Source organism: Paramormyrops kingsleyae, chromosome 7 (genome assembly GCF_048594095.1).
Source record: "Paramormyrops kingsleyae isolate MSU_618 chromosome 7, PKINGS_0.4, whole genome shotgun sequence".
Lineage (NCBI taxonomy): Eukaryota > Metazoa > Chordata > Actinopteri > Osteoglossiformes > Mormyridae > Paramormyrops > Paramormyrops kingsleyae.
In genome coordinates, this window is record NC_132803.1 from 24,734,272 (window position 1) to 24,751,494 (window position 17,223).

The window sequence follows — 17,223 nt, forward strand, 5'->3', positions numbered from 1 at the left end:
GGCTTAACCAGAACTGTGGTGATAAGATCCAAAGCCTATCCTTTGCCTACAGCTTTGCTGTATTGGTGCTTTCAAGAAAGGACAGAAGCATTTATGGTGTACAAAGCACTTTTATTTCCATGCAGATATTTCTGCCATAACTTACCCAATGCAAATGGTCCAAAATACCTACTAAAATACTTTGAAAAAACCTATATGGTATACAACGGGAAATAAATATTTTCCAAATATTATACAATAAGTGACTTGAAACAGTATACAAGTGCACAATCATTCAGATGAATATCTAAAATGTAAAAGGTCACTATTTATTCCCAGAGGGTATATAAATAATTTAAAACTGGTCAAATGAAAAGTTTACAAGCAATCTAACAGACACACTAAGGTTGCAACATCTGACAAATGTTAAATGTGAATTTCTGCCTTACAAGGTGGGAAAACAAATCCTAAGACAACTAGCCTAAAATACGCGGCAGATTATTCACAAATGAAATCATACTGAATGGTTAAATATAAATGCTAGAATAACATTCATTTGCTACTGTCACACATACAACCTTAACAGAAAAGAAAATCCTGCAGACTTGAATTACATAGAGATAGGTAGACTGGCCATTAAATGTTTTCTCTATGTAAACCATGGACATTACGGTAAAATCAGACCCTACAAGGATTTCAGCATTGTTTTGTGTAAGAAAATCCATAAGCAAATCTTACTTATTGAATATAACTGAAGACTGAGAATTTCTTTTATGACATATAGTATTTTCTCTTTACTATATGCAGGGTTACAAAACATGTCATTGATAGTTTATTGTCCTCCAGAGAAGACTACCAATAATTGTTTTCACACCAGAAATTGGTTTTAGACAATAAGCAAGTTGAATCTTTTTGTATCACCCTTGCATTTTACACCTCAATCACTGGAACTTGCTTTTTCTGCATGTGCAGAGGTCAAAGGGTCATCAGTCTTCAAGGAAGGAAGCACCCTGCCTGTACTAGAGCTATGTGTGACAACCACAGTGGCCAAAGTCTTCGATGCTGATGGCAGACTGGAAACGGCGGGGCTTCTGATGGCGTTTAATACAGCGCCATCTGGACTAACCATGAGTTTATCGATGGAAGCACTAGTCACAGCGGCTGGAGCGGAGACCTGTGATGAAGGTCTGTTTAGAGTCTGGGAGAGAATGGTTTGACCTGGAGTCATGCTGGAAGATTCAGATGTTGGCGTCCTGACCGACTGACCTGTTGCTATTATGACGGTGCTATTAGACGGCGGTACGGTGGCTATTGGGGACGCCTGTCTCCTATTGAAGTCACTCCCTATAGGTAACACTGTCGCGACAGGCAGAGACTGTATCCTGGATATTGTACTGCCAATAGGAGGAACGGCTGCTGTAGGTAACACCTGTGTCCTGGAGATGATGGCACCCAATGCCGGTACAGCCGGCGTGAGCGTAGCGCTGGCTACAACATTTGCAAGTCCTATTTGCCAAGGTGCTGCTTTTGTGGCACCCGGTGGACGTCCTGGCTTCTGGGAAGCCAGTGGAGGAGTTTCTTTCGTTTGGTTACTTGCTGCTTGACACAAAGCAGCCAACGAGCCTTTCGCTTCGGCAGAGGGGGCCGAAGGAGCAGTCTGGGAATTAGGCAGAGCTTGGCACAGTGTGGATGCAACTGCAAATAGCTGTGGAACCTGCGCAACTGATGTGGTGTTGCCAGTAGGCAGTGGGGATTTAGTTGTGTTCCCAACAACAGTCATCTGAGGAGTAGAACATGTATAAGAGGAAGCCAGTTTAACACCGGAGGGTGATGGTGTTATATAAGGTCCGTGCAGGGGCTGTGTGCTTGGTGTGAATTTTCTTGGGTTCTGTCCAGCAGACAGTACAGGAGCTGCTGCAACAGATGTTGCAGGACCCCTCTGGGAAGTGGATGAAGGGTTTGGTCCTTGAGGAGATGACAAGGGCACAACTGGGCTGGATATGAGGAGCATATGACTCCCTGGCCCAAGTCCTTGAGCAGGGACAATGAACCGGGTGTTGTTGATAACGATATGACTCCCAGGTGACAGAGGGGTTGCAGTGTTAATCAGAATCTTCTGTTGCATGGTGTTGGATTCATATGGGGGCGGGACTATGGCATGTTGTGCTGCCTGGGGGGCACTAGGAGTAGTGCTAAATGACTTACTTGGGCTAGTGCAGTCTTGAGACTGTAAGACAGGAGGGAGTATCACAGGAGAAATTTTGAAGGGGACGGGTTTTGACATTGCTGATGCCTGAAATGGGGGTTTATTAAAGACGAGGCCTGGTATCGTAGTCCCTGTGGGGGCTTTAGGTATCAAAGCAGAGTCTTTGTTGATTAAACTCTTCACAGAAGAGGCCACAACACTCTTTAAAGAGCTGCCCTCTGATTGGGCTGTTGCTGTTTTGCCCACACTAGGAATCAAAGAGGCTCTGGATGAAAGAGAACTGTGCTGCAGGGAAAGCACTGGAAGTGTAGAGGAGACTAAATTCCCTGCTTTCAAAGCAGGGAATGTGACAGCTTTCCCATCTGATGTAGTTTCCACCACACTTACTTTGGATGTGGTTACAGGTGTGCATTTTGAATCTGATCCCGCTACAGGGAGGCCAACGCTGAAGGCCTCAGCTGGTAGCTTGTTGGACAAATCTGAAAGCCCACCAGTTGGAACTTTCTGCAAGGAGCTGGTTGTGTTGACAATGGCTTGACTAAGGTTGAGCCCAATCTTCATGTCTGCGATTTGAGATGCTGAAGTGAGGGATATTGCCATGGAGTCGCTAGACGTTGTTTTTTTTGGAATGCTAACTAGAGGCTGTTCCACAGAGGAAGATGCCTGACTAATAAAGATGAGTCGAGGTGCTGGAACGGTAGAGGAAGTTGATGGTACTTTTGCTGTTACTGCAGAAGTAGCAATGGTTGATGATGGAGCAACAAGGATGACCCTTTGCATGGAAGGCCGTTCAGCTAGTCCTTCTGCTTGTTGAGCCCTTGTAGTCAGAGGCTGAGTAGCAAAGAGTGTTGAGGAAGTCTGAGTTACTGCTATGTCACTTTTAGCTGAGGATGTCGGCAAACTAAGGTTGGTCTGAGGAACCATAGGCAATGTAGAATTTTTAGGAGTCAAAGTTTGTGTAGTTATATTACATTTGGATGCAGTTAATGGTGCAGAAATAGTGTCCTGGGTCTGGTTTAAGGCAAAGTTGACAATGTTGCCTACTCTCTGACCTGCACTGACTGGAATGGAAACAGCAGATGGGTGGTGAGATACACAATTTGTCAGAGAATTGCTAAATAAAGAAGGGGCAGATGATGTGGTAGTTTCTGTTGCACTGGAAACTACTGTAGAAGAAGCTACTGATGGAGAGGATTTGGAAACAAGGAAGGCTTGGAGGTGTGGGGAGATAGTGATGATAGGGCTGGAGGCTAAGAAGCTAGAAACAGACTGGTCAGAGGTTTGAACCTTCACTACCCCTGTGTTGCCTCCTCTAGTGGTGACAAGAATCGATTGCGAATCCCTGATGCATACAGTCTTCAGTTCTTGTTTGGAGTCAGATTTGCTGGGACTCGTCAGAGTGAGTCTATTTTGGATGTCACTAGGGGCAGGTCCTGCTTGGGAAACAGAATTACCAGCATAATAGGTCTTTGGAGATGTTGGTAAACTAGAAATAACGGCAGAAGTTAGTGGCTTCCTGTTGCAGGCATCAGGCAATGGGGAAACTTGCTGTATGGGGACCTTGTTTGTACTATTCACTGTAGCTACGCCAGGGGCATCAGGCAGTGTAGCAGATGGTTTTGAGACAGAAACTGTCGTTATATTGTGATGCAGAGGCTCTTTCATCGTAGGTAAGATGACCACCTGTTGCATGGCCTTCTTCCCAATTTTCTGGTCCAGCAGTGGCTGTAATGCAATCTTCTCTGGGGTGGTGCTTTTGCCGAGTAGGTCCATGCCCTCCGATATCTTGTAGATGCCCTGTACTGGACCCTGCACTGGACTCTTTGGTATGAATGAGGATTGCAGTGGTTTCCCAGGGCTTGCCAAGGGTTTTGACGTTTTCTGGGGAATCTCTGATTTGGGAACCATGGCAGCTGCAGCAGGCTGACTGATTAAGGTCACCTTGTTCCCGATACTCTTAGCTAACAAGGCCTGGATGGGCTTGGAGCCCTTCAGAAAAACAGCCACAGGTGCTGTAACCTTGCTGGTTTCTACGACCAAGGACTCTGCTGCTGGGTTTGATTCCTTGACTTCAGCTGGCACTGTAGTACTGGCTTGTTCCTCACCAGTAATTCTGAGTTTTTTTCTCAAAGCCAACTCTTCATCGGTGTTGCCACTCGGTGCCCGTTTAGTGGTTCTAAACGGGGTTCTGTGCTCATCCAGGCCTATGGTTTCTTGCCTAGGAGTGCGACTCCTCCGGGATGATTCCACGGCTTGCTGCTTAGTGTCTTCTGGAAAACAGAAATCAACAGATTAACAGCTAAAAACTGTCAGATATACAAGCAAAAAGGAAACAAAAGACAATCTGGAAAAATGAGGCCATAATCATTTTATCAATGCATATTTTCTCCCAGCCTGGTAGGAGAGTATTTACAATAACCATCTATCCATTCATCTCCCAACTGCTTATCTTGCTCAGGGTTTTGGGACTACATATCCCATTATGTGTAAGTGATAGCTGATGTCCCTTCCAGGAAGGTGACAGAGCCCCGCCCCTTTTATTATAATAAATAACTCAGTTCAGATGTTCATTTGGTACAAAATCAGGATACAAGTATAACTTTTGATGACAGCTTCCTAAATACCCACAGAAATAATGTGCACCTGAGTTAATCCAGTATAACCAAATATTAAATCAGACTTACACCTTTATTATGTTTTTATATCACGGAGTATCAAGACATTTCTATGCCTCGAGTTAAAACTTTCGACAGTCAAGTTAACCCTTTTTTTTTTAATATGAACACACAAGATCATCAGAATGTATATGCTGTGTGTGACACAGTATTTGTCAGTAATGTGCACAAGAGGCTCCCTGCCTTAATGCTGCATGCTTCCACAGATTAGCCACCATTAAATAACAGTACAGGCAAGATAGCCAGGAATAAACTCCACGTACATCTATTCAATATACCCAGACAGCACACTACGTCACCGGGATGTTGGATTAAGATCAGAACATCGTTAAATGACTGCCTTCCATTTAGTGTGTGTTTCGGCAAGTGCATTCTTTCAATTATTTTATTTTAATCATTTCAGCTTAACTGTTAGGCCTATTGTTACTGGTCCTGTAATGGTGTCAATATTTAAAATAATAAACATATAACTTCTAATCAGTTAAATTGTTACTGTGGTAAATGATTTTAAACTGTATGACTCCATGTGGGGTAAACAGTACAAATCTACCCTATAGTATATAAATCTGAATAGTATAACCATATTATGGGATATATAGTCTAATCGGAGTAATGTTGAATCAATATTCAGTAGCAATGACTCTGTGACGTTGTGCCAGTGAGCAAATGACCTCATAGAGATGGAATTTCAAGTATTGCATCATGTCATCGTGCCTATGCATGTTCGCTGTTTGGGTTGCTATGAGATACTGTATGCAGGATCACTGTGCACTTCAGGATGTCTATGTATATGCGTCTTCATGTCTGTATTTATTAGCATCGTCCTATTTATCCAAGTATGGTAAGTGAAGAGAAGAAAATTGCAAAACCAGACACAAAATCCGAGTACATTAGCTTGGTTTCAAGAAATGCTTCTGGAAATGGTTATGTGGCTGTGAGAGAACCAGGGCAGTGAGCAAAAGATTTATTTGGGAAAGTCTCTACATTGGGGGTCTCCGTGCTACACGTTGGGATGTCATAGGTGATAGATGCCGTGTACAGACCTGTCTTCACTGCATCCAATTTCTCAGCTCTCTCGGTCGTTTTTGGGTTATCCGAGGAGTGACCGTCTTTTGCCACAGCCCCATCTCTGTCATCCTCGATCCATTCCTCCCTGACGAAGCTGTCGTACTCGGGATGCTTTTTGAAATCCTCGTAGTCCTTTTTTAACCGTGCCCTGAGAAGAAACGCCAGTAGGGCTTTAGCATTGCCATCACAGGGGAAAGGTCAAAAGCCGCCTCGCTAAATGTTTGATATGATTAGCATAACATTTATTCCTAATACACCGTATTAACAAAATCAGGAGAGTAATTAAATGGAAAACGATTAGCGCCGTCGCTATAAAACTGGCAGGGCACAGTGTGCCTACCTGTTCCTCTGAAAGGCCTTAATAATCTTGCTCTCCCAGGGCGACAGCTCCTTCAGGAGCCTGATGAGAGTGATGAGCAGCTCCTTCACCGCCTGTCTCCTCGAGTACCACTTTCCCTGCAAGAGGCACAATTGTTATTCTCACACCGGGCCTTACTTACATTTTTCACATAATGTTCCCCTTTATTTCCTGTCTTTCGTGGCAGAAAATAAATGTATAATCAAGAGTAATTTTTAAGGGAATGCTGGCCTAAAGTAGTTATGTAATAACCAATTTCATCCATCTTTAAATTAGCTTCAAATACAAATTAAATAAGAAAATGTCAATAAAGGACAAAATTAAGCGAACATACTGGTTTTTCACAACACCTGAATAAAGTTTTCATGTTTACACATGATGGATATGCTTTAGAATTTTTATCCACTTTTAGTTAAGTTTAACTGCATTAAATGTTTGATTTACCGTGCATTATTAATATGTGCTGAAAGGTTCATCGGGGAACACTTGAGAACTTGGCAGGAATGTAAACATACAAAGCATGCAGTAAACAGAACAGTGAGCCTGGTAGTATTGTCATCACATTAATCAGTGAATGGTAGCAACAGGCAAATGTGACCTCATGCAGATAGCCGTACACAGGATACACTTTAACATGTTAATATCTACTATCTGCTAGATTTACATACATATTAATAATTAATTTTGTGCACCATCATCACCGTCATAATCACAGCCACAGCAATTCATTCCAGGTGGTATCTCCACTATAGCCAACAGCCTCATACACATTAAAAAGCACAGAAAAGGTCGATGTTCGCAGTTCTGCACTCCCTCTCTTACTAACAGATTTCTTTCTGGTGCTTTCAAGCTCTTCCAGTTCATCTTCAATTTTGCTGATCAGCTCTCTGAGTTCCTCCACACTGGAGCACACGAGCTGGAGAGGCACAGGAAGAGGAAGGAAAGATGAGGAAGATGCTATATAAGGATCACAGGCCTTCATTTTAGAATGATGCTAAAAGATAATGAATGCATGTCATAAGCCTTTAATATGTATGATGCTAAGTTCGATTAATTTAAAATATGCTTTATTTGGTATTGCTGCTTAATATTTGTGTTGTTCAATAGTGACTTTGCTGCACTGAATGAATGACTTACTGTCCAGCACATGGTATCAGTGAGAGACGGCCGTAGCAAACTCAAAAAAAAAAATCCCAGCACAAAGATGCATATAATCGCAAAATACAGCACAATGCAGATTTAACGAACAAACTGAAGCGATGTCTGCCGAGTCCCAGTCTGACATTTGTGAAAGTTTATTTAAAAAAAAAACACAGTGAAATTTTAAACATCGTATAGCAGGATCATACGTTTAGTTTTATTATTTATTAGCACTCATTACCACCCAAGGCACAAACCAAAAACCTCAATAAAACTACCAAAAACCCCAGTCACCATCACTGTGCTAAATGACCTAAGCTATTCAACAAACAGGCAGATTTATAAGTATTACAGAAAAACCTTTTGTATGAGGGATAATTGTAAACACAAACACAATCATATAAAGTTTATATACATTAACTCTCTGTATTTCTTGTGTTATCTTGTTTTCCTCCACTTTTCGTTATGAAAATAGTGTCTGTAATACCACACTCACAACTGAACAATGTTGTATCGTTTCCACTAAATAATACATAGATTACTCATTTTTAAGCAAGATGCTTGAGTATTACAAAAAGGTGAACAGACATCATTTCATCTCAGTTTATTATATTACTCTGAATTATTATAACCTAACATATTTACAAAATTCAACAGCACAAAATTAAGAATGTAAAATTACAAATCTACAAAACAAACTACAAGTGTACAGTGACTTCTAAAATTCTTTCAAATTATTTCAATTGGATGTCTATCCCGCAGATGTAAATTCAAAATTTGCTATTATTGTATTTCTTGACAAAATTCTATCTGACATGTTTTTATCTAGTGTTATACAGATAAAATGCAACAGCTAATTCTCATGTAAGACATTTACTTCATGTATTCTTGCTTATGTACCTAATAACCAGATACGAACCACAATATAAATGCAATAATAAAATTGCACTTGCCTGAAATTTTGGCTCAGCTGGTAGCTTGGGACCGGTTTTTCTCTTCTTTGCCGTCAACTTTTTGGACTCAAACTTTTTTTCTTAAAAAGAGACAAAAAAAAAAACAACATTCTTACTGTTAAGTCACAAACATACAGATATATTTTATTTAAATGGTGGGGAGGTATAATGTGGGAACAAAGATTATATCTACTGAGCCCTGTCAGCTATTTTAGAGTTTATAAACCTGATATGTAGATTACGATAAGTGATTGTGCTGCACTGTCTGTTACTGGCCAGAGATGATCTTAGACAGTAGCGCAACAGAAATATGGCGCTGGCTGGGCAGAACGGTCATGACCGCAAAACTCATCCACCCAAATGAACATCGCCAGCAAGCAGCTTGCTGCTGACCCCTCAGTATGTAAAGATGCCACAGTCACATTGGATTGCTGTGCGCTCTAAGCTCACACGCTCAAAGCAATCACAGAACCTCAGCGAGCTCTTCTGCCCTAAGCCTCCCCCCCCCAGCCCCGACTTGGCCCTCGAGTGTGTAAGTCGCAGTAAATCATTCTGGGATGGTGCAGAAGACGACGCCAGCAGAGTTGGAGCTGAGAGGAGAGCGAAGCCCAAAAACTGGTCCCGAGCGGGCAAATCAAATCCCTGGTTTCCTGCTGCAAGGAATCTGAGAAATTAAGAACTCGATTTTCATGATGAGTCAGGCTGCACTATGAGGAACGACAGTAATGAGTAATTTAGTAAAACAAGATGTCCAGGTGGCTGAGTGAGGTGCACTTATCTCACACCTCATTGGCTGTGTGTTTGAACCCCCCTGTTTGTGTGGCGTTTGCATGCTCCGCCCATTTCACGTGGGTTTCCTCCCACAGACCACAGACGTGCAATCAGGTGAAAAGATTGCCCATCGTGCCTCACCACGCATGGCTATTTGCATGTACCATCCTCACAGAAAGTCTTGGGATGCTTGCTTAATTCTCTAATAATGTTGCAAATTTATTGGTTTCATAACAAAAGTCCATTAAACTTTTTTTTTTTTTTTTACACATCTTCCGCACCAATAATTTCTTTTTAAGTGTCATAATTTTTTTGACACTCATTTAGTTCTGTTCTTGCCACTTCACTTTTAATTGCAATTGTAGTCACTGGCTCACACAGGGATACTAAACACAAATGTTTGGTGTTTTATGTTATTGCTAAGATATTACAAATTTAAAAAAGCACTCAGTGAGACTGCTTGTCAATTTCAATTTAAAGTTTTTAACTAACAGCATCTCTTTTAGAACGACAATTTTGGTTTCAATTTACTACTACTTTAAATGAATGTTTTACTTTAAAAGTACTGGTTGTTTCTAATGTAATATGTATTTCTCTAAACAAATGAATGAAGTAATGATTTCTGTTATAAAACCAATAAATCTGCAGTATTTTTACTGAATTGGGGAAACACCCCAAGAATTCCTGCGGGCGCTGTTTGTGCCCTGTGATGGCCTGGCATCCCATCCATGCCATACCCCCGCCTTACCCCCTCTGCATCCCAGTCATGGAAAAGATGAAGGGACAGACAATCGGATACACTGCACTGGGGATTCATCTTTAACTCCCTCCCATTCGAATTTGATGAATTAAAATACGGCTAAGGGGTGAATCGTTTGTTACGTGTCACACAGCTTTCTTCACCATGAACACACATCCTACCTGCCCTGAGCTTCTTCCGCTTTCCCTTCTTCTTCTGAGCCGCTGCGGTTTTCTGGATCCCCTTCTTGGTCGCCTTGGCCAGATTGAGTCGGCTACCAGCAGACTTGCCCCGTCCCTCGGTTGCACCCAGTTCCTTCATTTTCTTTTTCTTCCTTTTTTTTTTCTTCGTTCGCGTCCGGCTAGATTTCCCCTCGGCACATCCTTCCGGACGGGGAGACTCAGAAGGAGCCGTTTTGTGCAGCGGGATTATCGAGCAACCTCGGCGGTATTCCAGATGTGGGTCTTCGTCGGTGCCACATGCCCTACACTGGTCCTGGATATCGGTTGGAAACTTGTTTCCTTCCACGCGGTCCATGCCCGGGTTAAGCGGGATCTCCCCTGGATGTGCAGATAACTGTGTCTGTGGTACCTGTTCTGCATCCATCACCGGCACGCCTGGTTCACAGGACATTGGCGCAATTAACGACAAACGCTCCTCCTTCATCGTGGGTTTACATCCTACGTCTATGGACTGGACTTTAATACCCTTAATATCGCAAGAGTCAAAATGTCCTCTACATGGAGAGAGTATGTCAGTGTGTCCCTTCTCAGCAGATTCTGCTTTAATCTGAAGGTCCAGTCTATACTGTGACTGGTGATCCGTCAGACCCCATGAATTCACTGCAGGCATATTGTCCTTTTCTTTCATTTCTGAGTTGAAACAGGCAGGTTCATTCTTCACGTCTTTCTTCTCATTTTCTTCCGGCACCGTCGGTCCCTCAGGATGCATGGTGGCTTCCACCTTTTTCACCTTTTCCACTCTTCTAACCCGAATGGCTGGAGGGGGAAACTTAGGAGGGGTGCTTGGACTTTGGCAATAGATGCGCAGATCCGCCCCACAGAAATGTGGGAAATGAATATAGGCGTTCTCTCGCCCGTCGTAACCAAGGATGGACTCCCGGCATTCGTGGATGGGCTGGCTAAGCACCGCGTCCTGCACCTCCTTCTGGTTTTCATACACGAAGTCACACAAGCCCTTAAGCAGCCACACGCGCTGGTTGAATGGCAACTGGTGGAAGGGCTTCTCCTCCAGCGGGCTGGTCTCTCCTAGCGTCTGGAAAAACAGCGGGGAGAGGCCAAACTGCTGGGCACAAGCCGCCGAGTCCTCCGACTGCCCCATGAGCTGGTACCAGCCGGAGACCTTGTGCCGGACGGCCGCCTCCCAGCGGCGGTAGGTAAAGGGAGGTCGCCGGTGCAGAGTGGCTCGCCTCTGCGGGTGACACAGCAGCGACGTCATGACCTTGGCCAGGAAGGCGCTGCACCGCGGCATGAGCAGGCAGCGCTCCAGCTCGAAGAAGACGATCTCGGGGAGGTTGAGCACAGTCTGTGCCAGACACAGGAAGTGGCCGACGGCGGGCAGCTCCCACAGCGTCTCCACAGGCCACGGGGCGGCCTTGGCCAGCAGGCTCCGCTCCCAGGTATCCAGCTCTTTGGCGCTGGCCTCCTCCACCTCTTTTTTTTCCTGCTCCCTCAGCCTAAAGTTCAAGAATAAGCCAATATTAGCAAAAGATTTTCCTCCTTAAAATAACAAATCACTTTTTTCAGCAGTGTTGCTGGGCAGTGTTCCTGGGCAGTGTAGATGGGCAGTGTTGCTGGGCAGTGTTGCTCGGATGCTTTCCCAATGATATCGGGCAACAAATTTCTATTCGAAAAACTATAATTGGCAGCGGGCAACATTTTGCGATGATCCAGATCCAGACGAGTTGCCCTTTGTCTTGCCTTACTGCCAACTGCCCGGCAACATTGCTCAAAAAGTTGCCATGTGCATCATCACCTTAAGGTTCAAGAATATAAGCCGATTTTCCTTTTTGGAATAAATGCTTTTCAGAAGTTTGCCGACCAACCTGAAGTGCAGCATTCTATGTGGAAATTCATTGTACTGAAAATACAGTGAAAATTCACAGTTCTGGAAATTTAGTGAAAATCCAAATAGTGGTTTCTGATGCATTTACAATCATGCATTTACTAGTGACGTGTAAGTGTGGGAAGGCTGGGATCAGAGAGCAGGGTCAGCTACCCCTGGAGGTAGCTGGGGTTAATCGCCTTGCTCAAGGGCTGTGATTACTCTGCAGACCATGAGTTTTAAACCCACAACCTTCCATAACCTACTGAGTCACACAGCAGTCCAGGATAGATGTACACGGTCAGAATAAAAGTATTAATTAGTACCTTTGAGGGTACAATTACTTGTCAGTGGGGCTGTACCCTCAAGGTAAAGATACAGAAATGGACTCGTTTTAGTGCCATTGGGGGTACATTAATGTTGTTTGTACCTTGGGGAACAGGGCTGTACCCTTTTTTCCCCAACAGGGGTCCAGAGCCTATCCTGGAAGCTACGGACACAAGGCAGGGAACAACCCAGTATGGGGAGCCAACCCTCAGCAGCCTACTCTATAATATCCAATTATAATTGGTGAACTGGTAGAGTAACTGTAAAATACCCCATCATTTCAATTTAGGGGTTCACCCTTAACACTAATACAGACAAAAGTTGTGAATCTAAAAGATAAAGAAGTTTTGAGTTATCGGTTTTATTATTGGCATGATTCAGCGACTGTCAGCAACACTCCAAGGTACATCAACCTGAAGGAACCGGAAGCAAGCCAACCTCTTCTCTTCCTTGGCTCTCTGCTGCTCCTCCAGTCTCAGCGCCTGCACCATGAGAGACTCGTTGGCCCCCACGGCGACGGACGTAAGGTTACGGGGAGTGGAGCGGCGTCGCGTTGAGGTAACGCCGGGCCCTTTCTCCTCCTCCGTGCCAAAACGACCCTTCGAGGTTACGGCCAGAGTGGTCTTCTCTCGGAGAGTCCTGGGATTGAAAGGACAAATGTTTAATTGGGAAACAGACGACACTTTTCAAAAATGGCTGTGAATTCACTGAAATATGTAAGACCATGGAAAAGGTCTTCCAAAAGGTTCTTAAGGTGATGATACACTTTTTGAGCAATGTTGCTGGGCAACAACCAAACAGGTAAGACAAAGGGTAACTTATCTGGATCTGGATGATTGCAAAACGTTGCCCACTGCTGATTAAAGTTTTTCAAGTAGAAATAAGTTGTCCAATATCAATGGAAAAGTGCCCAGGCAACAATGCCTGGGAACATTTGCTCATAGTTGCTCCGTGTATCATCACCTTTAGGCTTCTAAAAAAGATTCATAATAATTTATGTACATGGACAACAGTGGAACAAATGGGCCGTGTTGTTTGAAAACAGCGCAGGGAGCCACAAACTCTGTTGTTTCCCAGTGTAGTCCAGACAACATTTGCTTTGCATACCTGAACAGTAGGATTATTATTATGCATGACATTACTGACTACGCATGCAGTAAAGGCTGGCACTGATGACTGGCTGTAGGGATATGGTGGTTTGCATTTATGAAAATATGACATTTCCGTACAAGGCTTCAATTTTATAAGTTGAATTTGCAACAGGTACTATTAAAACTTTGTACACAGGTAGGCTTCATCTTTGCCCCCCCCCCCCCTAAAAAAAGGTATTTACAAACCACTGAGCAAACCTTGACTATTAAAATAAAAGTGTTATGCATTAACAGTATAGAAAATTTACTGAACTGAACAACTGTTCAACCCACTGTACATAAATATCAAACAATTACGCTTTAAAGCGCACTCATTCTTCATATACCACATCAGTAATTTTTCAAAAACATTATGCAATGATATGTAAAGTAGAGATCTCGAAATTGCCTGTAGTGTGTGAGTCTTGCAATGGGGTGACATCCCATCCTAGGGTGGTGTGTCACATTGTGGGTTTGGACTCTGAGTCAATCTAGTGTTTAAGCATCTACTTTGGAATTTGTAGTATCTGTATCGTTTTGCTATATAGAGCTAAATTTTACACAATGTATCTAATGCCAATGTAAATAATAAAATAAAAATATAAAATGGCAGTCACATGACATTCACATCATATTTTTTTTTTATTAAGTGTGATATTAATTCTGGTTATTGTCTGGATAGTAAAGGGTACTTGGATATGCATGCTGATATTAGCTTCCTAAAGTAAGTGTGAATTATGCTTGCTAACATTAAAAGCTGCTTAAAATTGCAAAACATCTCGTATCGACTCACAGCCTTTCGAATTTCAAGACTTTCGAACTGGGTCCATACAATGAGACATACTGTTGGGGACTGATCAACAGTGCTCACCTGGAGAGCAAAGTCAGCTTCTGCTCCAGCATAATTTCTAATTTCTGCGCCTGTTTGGAGATCCAGTGGTCGACACCGTGGTACCTGTAACAATTCTCCAACATCAGCCTGAAGTCTGCTACAAACTCGGTGATGCTCTCGTATTCCCTGTTCAGGAACTTCTCCTCGATCCTGCGAAACCACATGGGCTGTTTGGTGTGATCTCCGTCTCCCGTTTCCTCCCCGCTGCACAGCGGCTGCATGAACGGAGCCGTGATTCCCTTGTGTTTCTCCAGCAGAAAGCCGTGAAATATCCTATGCGCCTGCTGCAGCTCGTAGCTCAGATCGTCATCTTCGTTTAACGTGCTTGAACTGTCCTCTGACATTTCAGCTACGGTATCTTCCGCTCCCAGGGTGTTATCCTCATTGTAATCCACAGTGTTATTTTCCCGGATTGAGGCTGGTGTCTCCCCATCGGTGCTTCTGTACTCGCTATTCTGCACAAACGCCGATCTCGGTGGTATCGCGGAGTCTGGTTGCGACCCTTCGTCGATTTCTTCAAAAGACACATGGTCGGGACTGTGCAAAATTAAATGTCTTTGTCTGTCCGCTTTGCTAGTCATTTCTTTATGCTCCATAACTTCACTTAATGATACCTTGGACAGATTAATATTTGTATCAGACTGCACCTTCATTTTGCCCCCTGCAGATTTGGCCAATACCCCGAATCAAGTATTTGCTGTTCTTATTATACGGTCTTTCAGATTAGGAGAGCATAAGGACCGCATCCTCCCTCAGATTACAGGTGCCGATAAAATCATCTGTGGCAGCATCCAATTTCAGGAGCCCCTGAGATTTACATTTTTGTCACGCTATTGACTTATATCAGTCTCCGATATCCATACTACAAATAAATACATTCATGTTGCATTGCATGACTTTTAATATTTTTTAATGCTTTTGCTTGTATATTTTTTTTTCAAAGGCAAAAAAGATTTGTCATTAACTCCACGCCACGATCCGGCGACAGGACTTGCATTAAAACTTAGTTAACTACTGAATCGGGGGAACTTGTCAAACGATCCGAGTCTATAGGCTCCAGGTCAGGGCCTGCATCAACCTGCCACAGAAAATTTCCCGTCACTTACATCCAAAACATGCACGAAGAACCCATTTGGGCCCGGCTTCATACATCCAGGAACCAGCGGTTCCGATTTACTTCCTAAAGCGGCAAAATCTGCTCTCTGCTCTCCGCCTTTCCGATCGGCTCATTGTTTTCATCCCCGGGCCTATTCTGCTTTATTCCTCCATGTCATAAAGAAAGAAAAACAAGATCAGCGGACCACGTTTTTTTTCCGCCTTACGTAAAAAAGTTCTTACTTTCCCGCTAGCCCAGCAACAACACAGACACCGGTTCAAGAGCTTTAAGTCATTAGTAAACGCAAATCCTCTATTTTAGCGAGCTAGCTGTCTAGTTACGCTCAGCCAAGTTTGCTAACAACACTGAGCTAGCAGGCAAGCCTGTATTTACTAAGCCGGCTGACAAAACAATACATGTAACTTCCGATTATTTAAAATGTATAAAGCAGACTGAATACCATGTAGCAAAGGCTTATTCTCTTTGCGGGTATAATTTCCTTGAACGTTACTTTCAACTCCAGGCGCCGGACCTCTGCGTTCATGCGCCCTGACGTCACGCCGCGTCACGCGTCCCTCATAGTTATCTGTCTGCTGGCTGTTCACAGGGCCACAGTTTCATTAGACATTCACGCGGAGGAAGATTTATATTTTTTATAATGTACTCTAATTATGCTATATGTCAAATGATAATCTGTGGCGACATCCTAAGTACATCAAAATAAGCACTCGGTGTTGTGCATAAAAATAACTTTATATATTGTACTTATCACAAATAAAAACGAAATTAAGATTGCATAGAGTAAAGTTTTCAGGTAGTTTGAATAGGCATACGTATACGTGTATTGGATGATATAGATTGTTTTGAACACCAAAAACGTTGCGTTTATATGGAAATACCAGAATCACAGCGATAGATTTCTACTAACCATTTTATAATACAACGCTAGATGACGCCATAGGGTTGTTTTTAATGTTGAATACAGACTTTTTTGTGTTAGAATAAATGTAAATTATTTCATATTAATAAACATATGAATTAAAGTACATTTTAAACATATATGAATACACATACAGAATATTTAAAATAACATGTGTACCTCTACAATGCATGATAGGAGTTTCTATTGCCAGATCAGCTGTAAAATATTGAATGATATTAAATAAATGAAATTGAATTCAGTATGGAAGCATTAGTAGGGTTACTTTATAACTGTGGGGGATTCATACAGCACACATGAAAATAACATTATACCTGGAACAATGAAAGACCACAATGGGCAATAAAATCACAAGTATGTTTATGGACACAACAAAGTAAAAAAGGAAAGATGTGGTGGAGAGCAAATGGGATTGTGGCTCCATCCATGTAGCTACAGGTAATGAGTATCTTCACCATATCCAAAAGAATGCCAGGTAGAACTGAATACAGCCTGATTCTGCCTGTTATGATATATATATCATGATATATATATTTTTTCAGTGCATGGTGTTGCCAGTTGCAAGATCTGGGGGGGGGGGGGGTATCTTCTGGCTTTTGTTTTTTGAACTTTAAGGCTAAACAGACAAAAAAAACTTTACATTGCTTGCTAAGAAACTCAGAAACATTTAAAGTTGCTCCAAAACTCAATGAATGAATACTTTGATTATTCCCCAAAACAGGACAATGCACAGGAGACGAATTGCCAAAACAAAATGTCAGTAAGCCAAGACATGTGCGAGCAGGTGTATGGCTTTACTTGGTCATCAGCTTTCATACTCTTTCGGTGCTCTATCAGCATTGTTACCCTTTCAGTTGCTGGGTGTATCATTGTTCAGTCATGAAT

At 42.7% G+C, this 17,223-nt stretch overlaps 1 protein-coding gene across 1 annotated transcript; it reads right to left on the reverse strand.

The window, feature by feature from the left end:
• Positions 1 to 90: 90 nt before the first annotated feature.
• Positions 91 to 15,947, reverse strand: LOC111854181 (uncharacterized bromodomain-containing protein 10). The gene is made up of 8 exons (XM_023831912.2): positions 14,282 to 15,947; positions 12,719 to 12,919; positions 10,072 to 11,585; positions 8,380 to 8,459; positions 7,113 to 7,202; positions 6,269 to 6,384; positions 5,904 to 6,076; positions 91 to 4,455 (listed from the first exon to the last, which is right to left on the reverse strand). The coding sequence occupies exons 1-8, from the start codon at positions 14,953 to 14,955 to the stop codon at positions 917 to 919; spliced, it is 6,387 nt and encodes a 2,128-aa protein (XP_023687680.1). The 5' UTR covers positions 14,956 to 15,947; the 3' UTR covers positions 91 to 916.
• Positions 15,948 to 17,223: the final 1,276 nt, after the last annotated feature.